This window comes from Ranitomeya variabilis, chromosome 6 (genome assembly GCF_051348905.1).
Source record: "Ranitomeya variabilis isolate aRanVar5 chromosome 6, aRanVar5.hap1, whole genome shotgun sequence".
Lineage (NCBI taxonomy): Eukaryota > Metazoa > Chordata > Amphibia > Anura > Dendrobatidae > Ranitomeya > Ranitomeya variabilis.
In genome coordinates, this window is record NC_135237.1 from 89,311,701 (window position 1) to 89,327,259 (window position 15,559).

The 15,559-nt window shown below is 50.2% G+C and overlaps 1 protein-coding gene across 3 annotated transcripts in view; it reads right to left on the bottom strand.

Annotated features, from left to right (window-relative positions):
• KLHL7 (kelch like family member 7) overlaps positions 1-9,073 on the bottom strand; it is a 28,525-nt gene extending 19,452 nt beyond the window's left edge. The window contains exon 1 of one of the 3 annotated variants that reach the window (XM_077268768.1): positions 8,975-9,073. In XM_077268768.1, coding sequence (XP_077124883.1) covers positions 8,975-9,007 — 33 coding nt within the window. In that variant the 5' untranslated portion in view covers positions 9,008-9,073. Of the gene's footprint in view, positions 1-2,034; positions 2,319-8,974 lie in introns of those variants that run through there. The other 2 variants (XM_077268767.1, XM_077268769.1) reach the window with 2 other exon arrangements.
• Between the last annotated feature and the right edge of the window lie 6,486 nt (positions 9,074-15,559).

A 15,559-nucleotide genomic window follows, 5' to 3' on the forward strand; every position in this document is an offset into this window, starting at 1 on the left:
AGATCATTTTAATAGTCACTTCTGCCATCCTGCTGACAGTGACAGACAATCCTTTGTGCATGTATAGGCTTGTCTGTCACGGTCAGCGGCGGACAGAAGCCGCCCTGGACCCACCTGCACGACTAGTGGAGAGTGCGGCTCGGTCCCCTGCGAGTGTTTCGCAGACTAACGCACATGGCAGGGATCGCACAGCCAGCGGCTGATGTCTGCCTACGGATGGGGCAGCATTTATCACCTGACAGTTCCCTTTAATGGCCCTTGTATCTCCTATAAAAATGCAATGTTGGTTCAATCTCACAAACCCTGCTGCTCCTGGAACCGTCATTACCACAATCTCACAACAGAGTACATCCAATCTGGAAGACATGAGTGACATTTTCCTGTGGCGTCTAGTTCACACACAGCCTATGGATTTACAGCCTTAAACATGACATTTATACAGCAAAAAGAAACATTGCAAACAGGAACAAGTCATGCTGGTGCCTCCCACACAATAGAAGGAGCACTCTAGTGTTCATGAAGCTTCCATAGACACTGCACAGGGTCCTCAGGAGGCGGGGCAGGGACGTGGGAGCAGAGGGCGCTGGGAGGCGGGGCATGGGGTGCTGGGAGGTGGGGCATAAGGTGCTGGGAGGCGGGGCATAAGGTGCTGGGAGGCGGGGTATAAGGTGCTGGGAGGCGGGGCAGGGACGCTGGAGCAGAGGGCGCTGAGAGGCGGGGCAGGGACGCTGGAGCAGAGGGCGCTGGGAGGCGGGGCATGGGGCGCTGGGAGGCGGGGCATGGGGCGCTGGGAGGCGGGGCAGGGACGCTGGAGCAGAGGGCGCTGAGAGGCGGGGCAGGGACGCTGGAGCAGAGGGCGCTGGGAGGCGGGGCATGGGGCGCTGGGAGGCGGGGCATGGGGCGCTGGGAGGCGGGGCATGGGGCGCTGGAGCAGAGGGCGCTGGGAGGCGGGGCATGGGGTGCTGGGAGGCAGGGCAGGGACACTGGAGCAGAGGGCGCTGGGAGGCGGGGCATGGGGCGCTGGGAGGCGGGGCAGGGACGCTGGAGCAGAGGGCGCTGGGAGAAGGGGCAGGGACACGAAGGAATGGCAGGGATACTGGAGCAGGGAGCGCTGGGAGGAGGGGCAGGGACGCTGGAACATGGGGCACTGGGAGGCAGAGCAGGGACACTGGTGCATGGGGCACTGGGTGAAGGGGCAGGGACACTGGAAGGCGGGGCAAGGAACACTGGAAGGCGGGGCAAGGAACACTGGAAGGCGGGGCAAGGAACACTGGAAGGCGGGGCAAGGAACACTGGAAGGCGGGGCAGGGAGGGGCAGGAGTGCTGGGAGGTGGGGCAGGAGTGCTGGGAGGTGGGGCAGGAGTGCTGGGAGGTGGGGCAGGAGTGCTGGGAGGTGGGGCAGGAGTGGGGCAGGAGTGCTGGGAGGTGGGGCAGGAGTGCTGGGAGGTGGGGCAGGGACACTGGAGTAGCGAGCGCTGGAGCAGGGAGCGCTGGGAGGTGGATACTTCAGAAGAAAAGGCCAAACCAACCTAGAATACTGATGCACTGTGACCGGAGAGCAAGTGGCAAAAAAATATGTAGTCACCTGAGCCATTATGACAGATCAGTGTAATGCAGGGCAATGATGGGAGTTGTAGTCCTACAACGTCAGTGAGTGGGGTGAGGCTGGGAGTTGTAGTCCTGCAACGTCAGTGAGGGGGGTGATGCTGGGAGTTGTAGTCCTGCAACGTCAGTGAGGGGGGTGATGCTGGGAGTTGTAGTCCTGCAACGTCAGTGCGTGGGGTGATGCTGGGAGTTGTAGTCCTGCAATGTCCATGTATGGGGTGAGGCTGGGAGTTGTAGTCCTGCAATGTCCATGCATTGGGTGAGGCTGGGAGTTGCAGTCCTGCAATGTCCATGTATTGGGTGAGGCTGGGAGTTGTAGTCCTGCAATGTCAATGTATGGGGTGAGGCTGGGAGTTGTAGTCCCACAGGGAGACTCAGCACAGCGGAGCCCACACAGTGCAGTACCGGGCTCTGCCTGCAGGCGCACACCTGTTTCCGCATGACATTCATCACGCCCATAAAGCTCGCCAGCAGTTTGGCTTCTTCCCTGGCAGCGAATTTCTTCTCGGTTTTCTTCTTGTTGGGGTTTTTCTCTGCGCCGGGCGCAGCCATCCTCCTCCTCTGCTCCTTCAGCCCCTTCCGTCCCTCCTTACCCGAACACGGCCCAAGCCGCTACCGTCAACAACAGCAGTGCAGATTGCAGAAGCGACACCGGCGCACAACACACAGGCCCCGCAACAAGCGACTCTATTGGCTGCTGAGAACGAGGCTCGAAAACACAAGCAGAACGTCAGAGCAGACTCAGTCAGTACAGCTCCGCCCCCGCAGGCTGCGCTGTATACTATGTCCGGAGGGAGGGAGGGCAACACAAGAGTCGGCACTCGGCACTGCAGTCAGCGGGAGCGGAGACCGTCAGCCTCAGGCTGCCGTCACACGTTCAGTATTTGGTCAATATTTTACATCAGTATCTGTAAGCCAAAACCAGGAGTGGGTGATAAATGCAGAAGTGGTGCATATGTTTCTATTATACTTTTCCTCTAATTGTTCCACTCCTGGTTTTGGCTTACACATACTGAGGTAAAATACTGACCAAATACTGATAGTGTGACGGCAGCCTCACTCAGGCCCATATTTTTTTTTACTTATAACTACCTGATACCAAAACCACTGCCCCCCATTCCCAAACACCAGGGCTCCCTGCGTGGATGGAGCGGTGGTCGATCATGGGCAGTGCTCCATTCATTCTTAATGAGAGTGCTGGAGGTTCAGAGCGGTGCACTGCAGGTTACACTGCACTGTAGCTTAAAGGGAACCTGTCACCACCTCCCCCCCCAGTCGTTTCAAACTAAAAGAGCCATCTTGTGCAGCAGTAATGCTGCATTCTGACAAGGTGGCTCTTTTAGTTCTGGGTGCTGTAACTAGGGAAATAATCTGTTTTATAATTTGTCTGAAATACCTGGTCTTCAGTCAAGTGGGCCGGCGTTTCCCCCCTGCTTCAGACAGCACACAGCTGTCACTCACATCTTCTTGGCGCCGGGCGCTGCCTCCTCCTCACCGCTGTTTTCAAAATAGCCGACGCCTGCGCTCTTTTCCCCTGCCTGGTGCAGGCGCAGTGAGCGCTGCCCATCCTCTCTCCTCATATGCAGCCCAGCTGACTGCGCCTGTGCGGCCGCCCTGCTTGTGAATCCCAGCCCCGCAGTGACTTATGATTTATTCACATTGCGGGGCTGGGATTCACAGGCAGGGCGGCCGCGCAGGCGCAGTCACCGAGACTGCATATGAGGAAAGACGGGCAGCGTTCACTGCGCCTGCACCAGGCAGGGGAAAAGAGCGCAGGCGCCGGCAATTTTGAAAACAGCGGTGAGGACGAGGCGGCGCCCGGCGCCAAGAAGATTTGAGTGACGGCTGTGTGGCGTCTGAAGCAGGGGGGAAAGGCCGGCCTCCTTGACTGAAGACCAGGTATTTCTGACAAATTAAAAAACGGATTATTTCCCTAGTTACAGCACCCAGAACTAAAAGAGCCACCTTGTCAGAATGCAGCATTACTGCTGCACAAGGTGGCTCTTTTAGTTTGAAACGACTGGGGGGGGGGTGACAGGTTCCCTTTAAAGGGAACCTGTCACTCCCCCCAGGCGTTTGTAACTAAAAAAGCCACCCTGTGCTGCACTGATGCTGCATTCTGACAAGGTGGCTCTTTTAGTTCGGGTCCCTGGCACTGCTGAAAGAACCGGTTTTGAAATTTGTCCCTCATACCTCGAAATCGCCACGGGGCAGGTCTTTCCCCCCTAACAGAGACGCGGCACAGCCGTCACTCATGGCCTCTGTGCGCCGCCTCCTCTCCTTCATTAGCGCCCCGACTTCTGGTCAGTCAGAAGCTGCACTCACAAGACGGTGCCGTGGGACCGAACCGGCACTGACCAATGATGAAGACACCGGAGGGTGAGTATATGACCGGGGGCAGGGGGCTTACATTTAAACCCCACTCCAGCAGTGAAAAAAAAAATTTCTGGAGTGGTGCTTTAACTTTTTTTTAGTCCCCTTATGGGACTAGAACTTGCAATACTTTACTTCTTGTACTTCCAACTGACTCTACGTTTCCTGCTGCCTGAGGAAAAAAATAAATAAAAAATAAGAAGAGAACCCTCCTATGAGCTGTACTGTCTGAAGATATAGGTTGTTGCAGCCAATTGTGTATAAGTAGGCAGCTCAGGGACACTGAACCAACCCAGCGATCAGGCAGCTTCAGTGCAGCTCCTGCATGCTCTCTAGAAAAGAGATTGGAAGCGCTGCTCTCCATGCCTAGGAGCCTGGCCATCTCTGACAGACTGCAGAGGTAGCTGGTAACCTAGGCATCAAGCAGTATACTAGAAAATAAAAAATACCTGTTATTGAGAGGCTTTTTAATAAGAGGTAAATTGCAAAGTTGCTCATTTTTACCCATTTACGAAGAGGACAAAAACCGCTTTAAATATACACCAACAGTAAGTAAACCATATACATACATTCAGGGTTGGATTGGCCCACTAGGACACGGGAACATTTTCTGGTAGGCCTTGGGGCCTCCAAGCAGGACGTAGAGGGGTCCTGCTGGTTTCAACTGAATGTGCGTCCTCAGCTGCACATTCAGTTGAAATGTATTGCCCCGTCGCAATTTGCCGCTGTCCTAGCCGAGGCCAGAGTCTCACATGTATGGCACTGTGTGTGCTCGTCATCAAATGACATCACTCTTATGTAACGAGTGCACTCATGGCAGCCAGTGGCCTCTTCTAGGTCAGCGGCCATTTTAACATGAGCTTACCGAATCTGCAAGATGCCTCATCTGCAGGCAGGTGAGAGGGATCATTTTTTTTCCTCCCCTTTCTGTCACTGTGGATGCGGCATGATGCTGGGGCCAGGCCAACGGACATAGAGCCCCTAGATGTGGAAAGAGGGCTAACTAGTAACAAACAACTTATGTCCCATCAACTAGTCAAAGCCCTCATTAGCATAGGAAACTGGGACATTATAAATGCTTTTTTTAAACCTAATTTTTACAGATAATAGACATAATAGAGGTACAGTTAGGCAGGGAATTTACTCAAAGTGAATGCTTCTGGGTTGAAGATGAAGGACTTCACCTAGAGATGTCACTTTACACTATATACAGAGCTCCTGTGTATAATGTCACTGATGATCACTGTATTACTTGTACACTGACACTATACACTATATAGTCTATACAGAGCTCCTGTGTATAATGTCACTGATGATCACTGTATTACTTGTACACTGACACTATATAGTATATACAGAGCTCCTGTGTATAATGTCACTGATGATCACTGTATTACTTGTACACTGACACTATACACTATATAGTCTATACAGAGCTCCTGTGTATAATGTCACTGATGATCACTGTATTACTTGTACACTGACACTATATAGTATATACAGAGCTCCTGTGTATAATGTCACTGATGATCACTGTATTACTTGTACACTGACACTATATAGTATATACAGTGCTCCTGGGTATAATGTCACTGATGATCACTGTATTACTTGTACACTGACACTATACACTACAGTGGGGCAAAAAAGTATTTAGTCAGTCAGCAATAGTGCAAGTTCCACCACTTAAAAAGATGAGGGGCGTCTGTAATTTACATCATAGGTAGACCTCAACTATGGGAGACAAACTGAGTAAAAAAAATCCAGAAAATCACATTGTCTGTTTTTTTAACATTTAATTTGCATATTATGGTGGAAAATAAGTATTTGGTCAGAAACAAACAATCAAGATTTCTGGCTCTCACAGACCTGTAACTTCTTCTTTAAGAGTCTCCTCTTTCCTCCCCTCATTACCTGTAGTAATGGCATCTGTTTAAACTTGTTATCAGTATAAAAAGACACCTGTGCACACCCTCAAACAGTCTGACTCCAAACTCCACTATGGTGAAGACCAAAGAGCTGTCAAAGGACACCAGAAACAAAATTGTAGCCCTGCACCAGGCTGGGAAGACTGAATCTGCAATAGCCAACCAGCTTGGAGTGAAGAAATCAACAGTGTGAGCAATAATTAGAAAATGGAAGACATACAAGACCACTGATAATCTCCCTCGATCTGGGGCTCCACGCAAAATCCCACCCCGTGGGGTCAGAATGATCACAAGAACGGTGAGCAAAAATCCCAGAACCATGCGGGGGTACCTAGTGAATGAACTGCAGAGAGCTGGGATCAATGTAACAAGGCCTACCATAAGTAACACACTACGCCACCATGGACTCAGATCCTGCAGTGCCAGACGTGTCCCACTGCTTAAGCCAGTACATGTCCGGGCCCGTCTGAAGTTTGCTAGAGAGCATTTGGATGATCCAGAGGAGTTTTGGGAGAATGTCCTATGGTCTGATGAAACCAAACTGAAACTGTTTGGTAGAAACACAACTTGTCGTGTTTGGAGGAAAAAGAACACTGAGTTACATCCATCAAACACCATACCTACTGTAAAGCATGGTGGTGGAAACATCATGCTTTGGGGCTGTTTCTCTGGAAAGGGGCCAGGACGACTGATCCGGGTACATGAAAGAATGAATGGGGCCATATATCGTGAGATTTTGAGTGCAAACCTCCTTCCATCAGCAAGGGCATTGAAGATGAAACGTGGCTGGGTCTTTCAACATGACAATGATCCAAAGCACACTTCCAGGGCAACGAAGGAGTGGCTTCATAAGAAGCATTTCAAGGTCCTGGAGTGGCCTAGCCAGTCTCCAGATCTCAACCCTATAGAAAACCTTTGGAGGGAGTTGAAAGTCCGTGTTGCCAAGCGAAAAGCCAAAAACATCACTGCTCTAGAGGAGATCTGCATGGAGGAATGGGCCAACATACCAACAACAGTGTGTGGCAACCTTGTGAAGACTTACAGAAAACGTTTGACCTCTGTCATTGCCAACAAAGGATATTTTACAAAGTATTGAGATGAAATTTTGTTTCTGACCAAATACTTATTTTCCACCATAATATGCAAATTAAATGTTAAAAAAACAGACAATGTGATTTTCTGGATTTTTTTTTCTCAGCTTGTCTTCCATAGTTGAGGTCTACCTATGATGTAAATTACAGACGCCTCTCATCTTTTTAAGTGGTGGAACTTGCACTATTGCTGACTGACTAAATACTTTTTTGCCCCACTGTATATACAGAGCTCATGTGTATAATGTCACTGATGATCACTGTATTACTTGTACACTGACACTATACACTATATACAGAGCTCCTGTGTATAATGTCACTGATGATCACTGTATTACTTGTACACTGACACTATACACTATATACAGAGCTCCTGTGTATAATGTCACTGATGATCACTGTATTACTTGTACACTGACACTATATAGTATATACAGAGCTCCTGTTTATAATGTCACTGATGATCACTGTATTACTTGTACACTGACACTATATAGTATATACAGTGCTCCTGGGTATAATGTTACTGATGATCACTGTATTACTTGTACACTGACACAATATAGTATATACAGTGCTCCTGGGTATAATGTCACTGATGATCACTGTATTACTTGTACACTGACACTATAAACTATATAGTATATACAGAGCTCCTGTGTATAATGTCACTAAAGATCACTGTATTACTTGTACACTGACACTATACACTATATAGTATATACAGTGCTCCTGTGTATAATGTCACTGATCATCACTGTATTACTTGTACACTGACACTATACACTATATAGTATATACAGTGCTCCTGTGTATAATGACACTGAAGATCACTGTATTACTTGTACACTGACACTATACACTATATCGTATATACAGAGCTCCTGTGTTTAATGTCACTGATGATCACTGTATTACTTGTGCACTGACACTATACACTATATAGTATATACAGTGCTCCTGTGTATAATGTCACTGATCATCACTGTATTACTTGTACACTGACAACATACACTATAAAGTATATACAGAGCTCCTGTGTATAATGTCACTGATGATCACTGTATTACTTGTACACTGACACTATGCACTATCGTTTATACAGAGCTCCTGTGTATAATGTCACTGATGATCACTGTATTACTTGTACACTGACAACATACACTATATAGTATATACAGAGCTCCTGTGTATAATGTCACCAGTGTTCCCTCTATTACTTGTACACTAACACTATATAGTATATACAGTGCTCCTGTGTGTAATGTCACTGATGATCTCTGTATTACTTGTACACTGACAACATACACTATATAGTATATACAGTGCTCCTGTGTATAATGTTACTGGTGATCACTGTATTACCTGTACGCTGACACTATATACAGAGCTCCTGTGTATAATGTCACCGGTGTTCCATCTGTTACCTGTACACTGACAACATACACTATATAGTATATACAGTGCTCCTGTGTATAATGTCATTGGTGGTGTCACGGCTCTGTTGTTGGGTTTCCCGGGACCAGGGGTTCCTTCCCTGTCCCTAATGCTAGTGGCACCCTAGCTCACCCTGTTCCCCGGATTTCTGATGGCAAAGACGCCGGGGCCACGTACCTTGCCTTAGCTCCTGAATCCGCTCTCAGTCTGTAACTTCCCCCACCCAGGGAAGAGGGGAGTAGTATTGTACCATAGTACACCAACCAGACTAACAAGGTAATATGAACAGGGGTAATGAAAAATATCAAATATACAAATATGCTCACACATATAATTACATGTTGTTTTTCCTGCCAAGAGATGCCGAAATGCTACAGAAATTTCTGCACCAAACACTTAACGTGTGCATATACCCTAATGCTTTATGACAAGTCACAGTAATGAACTTTATATATACCATATTGTTATGCAAATACAAAGATTAAACAAAAAAAAATATTTTTAGAGATTTTCTTCTTTAGATATAAACAGAATTCTTACTGTAGAATATTCACTGTCCCCCGCTGATGTCATGTGACCCTGGGACCACCCTCTACGTAAATAGTCTTCATTGCTGGCAATGTTTGGATCCGGTTTAAATCGGCAGTGTTTCCGGTCGTCAGCAATGCCTAAGGAAAAGATAAAAAAAAACATGTCCTAAACCTAGACATACAAATAAAGCACAACACACCCTGAATCAGGAGGCATCTGCAGTATATACTGAGCCTTCCTGCTGTTTATAGTCCTAAGGACTCCTTTTCACTTGCGAGATAAATGTCCGTGTCTCGCATGTGAAAACCAAGCTCTGGCGCCAGCACTCCAGAGCGGAGCGTGCGGCTGCATAGCAATACATGCAGCTGCACGCGCCACTCCCAAATGCCGGCGCCAGAGCTTGGTTTTCACATGCAAGACACGGATGTTTATCTCGCAAGTGAAAAGGAGCCCTAAGAGGGGCCATTTAAATCTATTCATTGGCAGCTGTATATGACCATTAGGGCTCACTCCCACTTGTGATCAAATCGGACTAATGCAATCCGATTAAAAAAATCGAATTGCATTCATACTAATTTAATCCTATGCTTTATTATCAATGGGGTTTTTTTGTCCAGTGACGATCGGATCGCGATCAGATAGGAAAAAAAACATGCTGTGATTGCATGCCATCCGAGTGCAGTGCAATTACCGCCGGCAGCAGAGGAGATGGAGAAATAACTTTCTCCGTCTCCACGGAAGCTGTGCCGAGATCCTGTCATGCGAGAGGATCGGAGCACAGAGCACTAACACTCGGTCACACTCACAGCAGAGCAGGAGCTGAGCATATCGCATACGATGCTCTCGCATCCAACATTCACGGTCCGAGTACGGACCACCATGCCAGGACCGGCAGCGTGCCTCCTGACCCAAACTCAAAAGCCTCATATGTAGAGATGAGCGAATTTCTTCGACTCCCTGCTTATTCGGCAAGCTATAGCGCTTACCGAAGAAACTGCAGAGGGAACCCGGCGTCCTGGATCACGCGGCTGATCAGTTGTTTGGCTCTGCAGCTGCATGCGTGAGTAAGCAGGGACCCGAAGAAATTCGCTCATCCCTACTCATATGTCTATGAAACTGCTGAGTTCGGGCCATTAGACCCGTGGCCGGTCTGGCCTTAGATCTAGCACAGACAGACATTTTGTGTCTATTCTGCATGTTAGGTCTTATCCCATCTCTCTGCTGATTTCTAGCAATACCTCACAAGTTTGTAGATCCAGCTTCCTTCTGCTCCACCTACCCTTTCCCGACATGGAGTGACAGATACTGCTGATGGACTTTTTGAAGATTGAGGAGAACAGTTTGGGGAATCTATACATAGGGACTATGACAATAAAAAAACAAATATATATAGGCCAGGTTCACACCTTGTTGATCATTTCCACTGGGGATTTGGTCACAAATCCACAACAAATCCATAATTGATCCACAGACAGATCCTGCATTTGTTGCTTGCGGATCTATCCTACTCCATTACTAAGTATTGAATAGGGTGAAATCCACAATGAAAATCTGCACAGGAATGAGCACGCTGCAGATTTGAAATCTGCACCTTACTTTCATTTTTTTTACAACGTGTGAATGGAACTTTCAAGTCTCCATGTACTTCCTGCAGTACTGTAAACTGCTGCAGACTGAACCGCAAATCCGCAACGTGTGAGCTTGGCCTCAGGACATGCTGCAGCTTCACTTGAAGAAGAGCTATCACCTGTCTGTGGCTGCACTTATGTAAGAAAAGAGAGAGCAGCCACAGACCGACGGTTTTACAGAGTATAACTTATTAAAGGGCCACTGTCACCCCCCCCAGCCGTTATAAACTAAAAGAGCCACCTTGTGCAGCAGTAATGCTGCAGTCTAACAAGGTGGCTCTTTTAGTTTTTGATTCATTTATTACCTCAAAAAAGCGTTTTAAAAATTGGCCACACATACCAGATATTGTACCTGGAGGCGGTCCGAAGCGTCCTGTATGTGTAGGGGACAGGGACTTGGTGAGCTGTGCAGACGGGTGGAACCATTGTTGCCGGGAGTCGGGGTTCCGGGGGACGGATTTGAGGGGTGCATGGGAAGCCAGGCTCATGTGACAGGAGGCAGAGTGACGCAGGGAGAGGAGAAGATAAAAAGCAAAACGCGCGAAAGCAGGGGCAGAGAAGCGCGGGAAATCTCTGAGGAGAGGAAACTGCAGCGCAGTTGCTGTGAGTGTGCAGGCCGCAGTGAGACTTGCAGGAAGCAGGGGGAAAACGTGCAACAGACACTGCGGGCAATTACTGGAGCCCCCAAAAAGAGACGCATTCGTCGGCAGCGACCCCCCAGGCAGAGGGGTAGTGCTGACCAGCTCAGGGACAGTATTACCGCGCTCCCTGAGAACACCTTGCCAGAGAGTGCTACAGACTCGCATGGTTTCGTCTCAGCTGTGACTGATACTGATTATTCTCCTAATCCTCCTCAAAAAGACTCTTCTCTGGACTGGGAGGCTGTTACCTCGGATCAACGTCCGCCTGCAGGAGGGAACGCAGCACCGCAAAAGACATTCTGGACTCGACTCTACGCCTGGGCCCGTCGCCAGAAGACACCTCCTTCCTCCGCCATCAGGACTACGGCGTTGTCGGAGCCTCCCCGTCAGGACTACATCGCTGAACCAGCACTGATAAGTGACCGTTGTTGACTTTATCTTAGTAGGGAGTCACTAGTGAGGCGCTGCCGCGTTCTACGGGTGTAGTTCAGGGCGGCCATATAATAATTGGGATTTACTGCGAGATTGTGTTCTTGTATATAAGTTCCCTGCGTGGAAAACGTTTGTTATCTTTTTGGTTGGAAGTTAAAAACGCTATTTGCTTTCTGGCTCCTATTTGTCCCTGCATCCTTCTTTACCTGCGGTCTCTGCATTTGGCGTAGTCGGCAGGATGCAGGATCCAAAGAAGGAGCCAGAAGATACGGAGGATGGGGCTGGGCCTAGAGCTTCTCTCTCATTGGGGGCCATGTTAAACAATTTGCCCAAGTTTAATGGGAGCAACATGTTGTTGTGGAGCTGGACTGAGAGGATGAGGGGGCTGTTGAGAATGCATCCTATGACCCCGGCCCTGGAAGCTGAGGTAGCCATTATGGCATTAGACGGAGAGGCCCGAGATTCAGTGATGTTGAGACCCCCCACAGAGCGGAATACTTTTACCGGGGTGTTACATGTGTTAGAGGGGACGCACGGGGATCCCACCGACGTGGGAGAGCTGCGGGCCCGGTTGTTTGGACGGCGACAAAAAGAGGGCGAGACTGTCACTCAGTACATGAATGCTCTGCAAGAGCTAAACATTGCAATCGTGCGGAAAGATGGTATGGGGATGGGACATGTCGACGTGACCCTGCGCGACCAACTGGTGACGGGACTGCGGGATGAGTTGACCAAACAGGCTCTACGTGAACGAGTGCGGGTCGACCCGCGCCTGACTTTCTCCGACATAGGCAATGAGGCCCGCACCCGGGAGCAAGAGAGGGGGGTGACGGTCCTGACAGGAGAGGCTCGGGTTATCCAGACCGCTGCACCAGGAGGGGGTGAGCCGTCGTGGGTTCAGGAGATGCGGCAGGAGCTCAAACAAATCCGAGACGAACTGGCCGAAGTAAAAAAAAATGCGCGAAGCCCAAGGGAGCTACCCCGGGGGCAAGGGTCTGGGAGTCCAGCTCGTGGTGCTCGTTCAGGATATTATCCGGTCCCCGGTGCTTGCTATGGTTGCGGGGAGGCAGGACATTTCGCACGGGAGTGCCCCTGGAGAGGGAGGGCCTCGTCACGGCGGGCGTTAAACTAGAGGACTCCGAGCTAAGGGGACGACGCTCGGAGTCAGAATCCCCGCGGATGGGTGGTGAAAGTCCCGAAAATTTGGTTGCCAGCTGCCCCCTGGTTTGGGCAGAGTTTGAAGGGCGGGCTGTACGTTGTCTGGTGGACACCGGATCTCAAGTCACGACTATGCCCGAGGCCTATTTTAGAAAACACTTCCCTGTGTCAGTCAGACCCCAATGGGGCCCCGTAATCCGGTTGCAGGCCGCCAATCAGCTGCCCATCCCAGTGGAAGGGGTCACCTGGATGCAAATATCTTTATGTGGGAAAGACCTGGGCCGCCGGGGGGTTGTGTTGACACGGGGGGATCCCAGCCCACAACATATCGTGACTTTGGGGATGAATGTATTGAAGGACTTTGGCAGTTTGCTGTTAGGGGAGACCACACAAGAGACACTCAATCAGTGGGGGACCAGTACACCTCAAGGCTCCGTGTTCAGACAGTTAGTGAGGGAAGTCCGTGTGCAAGAGACCTTTCAGGAGGGAGACATACTAGGGAAAGTAATCACCTCCCCGACAGCAGAAGTGACGTTTCCCCCAGGACAGACTGTTATATCCCTGCCCATCCGAGCTCGCATCCCTCTGGAAGGAGTGCAAGTGCAGGTTGAGCCCACCTTTACGTCCCCTTTGCCCACAGGACTGCTGGTGGCCCGATCTCTGGCTACTGTTAAAAATGGGGCCGTACCAGTGCGATGTGTGAATGTGGACGAACACGATGTCGTGCTACGGGTCCGAAGTGAGATGGCCAAAGTGTTACGACCGTTAGAAGTGATGCCTCCTCCAGATACTTTACAGTTAAAGGTGGATTCCCCTGATCCCTGGATGGTCAGTGTCCGGTCTACACAGGATCCTGAGCTGATAGCGTTACGAAAAGGTCAAACTATTCTGGAACATATGCGAGCAGAATTACCGGGTCTGGATCCATCACAAGTCTCGCGAGTGCAGCGGCTCCTTGGACACTATGCTGAAGTGTTTGCGCAACATGAAGATGATTTTGGCTGTACCACGGCCATCGAACATGGAATTCCGACCGGAGATACAGTGCCCATCAGGGAGCGGTACAGACAGATTCCCCCGCAGATGTACCAGGAAGTAAAGACGTTGTTAGGCCAGATGCTACAAAAGGGAGTGATCCGCGAGAGTCAGAGCCCGTGGGCTGCCCCGATCGTGCTGGTGCGGAAAAAGGACGGCACGCTCCGGTTCTGTGTGGACTATCGTAAGCTAAATGCATGCACCGTCCGAGACTCTTATCCACTTCCCCGTATCGAGGAGTCTCTCTCCGTGCTGGGTCGGGCCAAATATTTTTCCACCTTAGACCTAGCCAGCGGATACTGGCAGGTCCCGATGACAGAAGCAGATCGTCCTAAGACAGCGTTCATCCTTCCCATGGGACTATTTGAGTTCAATCGAATGCCGTTTGGGCTGGCCAACGCTCCAGGCACCTTCCAACGATTAATGGAGCGGTGTCTGGGGGATTTGAACTTCGAGGCCACTCTCATTTATCTGGATGACATCATCATCTACGCCCCAACATTCGAGGAACATCTGTGCCGACTGGAACAGGTACTAGACCGGTTGCTGAAATACGGGCTTAAGGTGAAGCCCCAGAAGTGTCACTTGTTCCGGGAACAGATCGAGTACCTGGGGCATGTGGTGTCCGCCGAAGGAGTCCGGCCATCGCAGGAGAAGATTGCTGCAATCCAGGAGTGGCCCACACCGGAGACCGCTAAAGATGTACGGGCGTTCTTGGGCCTCGCTGGGTACTACCGGCGCTTCGTGAAGAATTTTGCTCGCCGTTCTCACAATCTACAAGTCCTGCTGAAAGGAAGCTCCCCCAAGGAACGGGGAAAGAAGATACAATGGCAGGAGCCACAAGAAGCAGCGTTCCGGGACTTGAAGACAGCTCTCATGGAGCCGCCGGTGTTGGCTTATGCGGACTTTTCGCAACCGTTCATCCTACACACCGACGGCAGCTCTCAGGGATTGGGGGCTGTGTTGTCTCAGGTTCAGGACGGGCGGGAGAGAGTGATCGCCTATGCGAGTCGGTCTCTTCATGACTCTGAGTTGAACCCAGACAATTACAGTTCTTTCAAGGTGGAGCTGCTGGCCGTGGTGTGGGCTATGACGGAGCGGTTCGCTGAGTACCTGGCCGGTTCCGAGGTGCTGATACGCACGGATAACAACCCATTGGCACATCTGGAAAATGCGAAATTGGGTGCCCTAGAACAGCGCTGGGTAGCCCGGATGGCCAAGTACAGATACCGTATCCTTTACAAGCGAGGAGCGGAGAATGTTCATGCTGACGCATTATCTCGTCTGCGGAAGAATCCACCAAGAACTAATCGAGATGAGGAGCTGGAGGGAGAAGAAATCCCCTACGCCATCGGGGGCGCTGCTCAGACGGCTGTGAGCCGGGAACAGACCGGGAACGGAACGGCTGCAGGACTGTTGGTTCAGAGTCGGGACGAATGGATACGGCTACAACAGGAAGACCAGGAACTAGCTCCATTGCGACAGTGGATAACGAATGGTCTATTGCCCGTGAGAACCCCTGGACAAATTCTCCCGTCAGATCTGAACCTTCTTCTGCGGCAGTGGGAGCGCCTAACTCTTCAGGACGGGCTCTTATGCCACTTAACCATGGCTCTGGCAGATTCTGAGCCGACCTGGCAGATGGTCTTACCAGGGCCTGTGGTGGCCGCAGTTGCTAAAGAAGCTCATGAGTCCGGGGC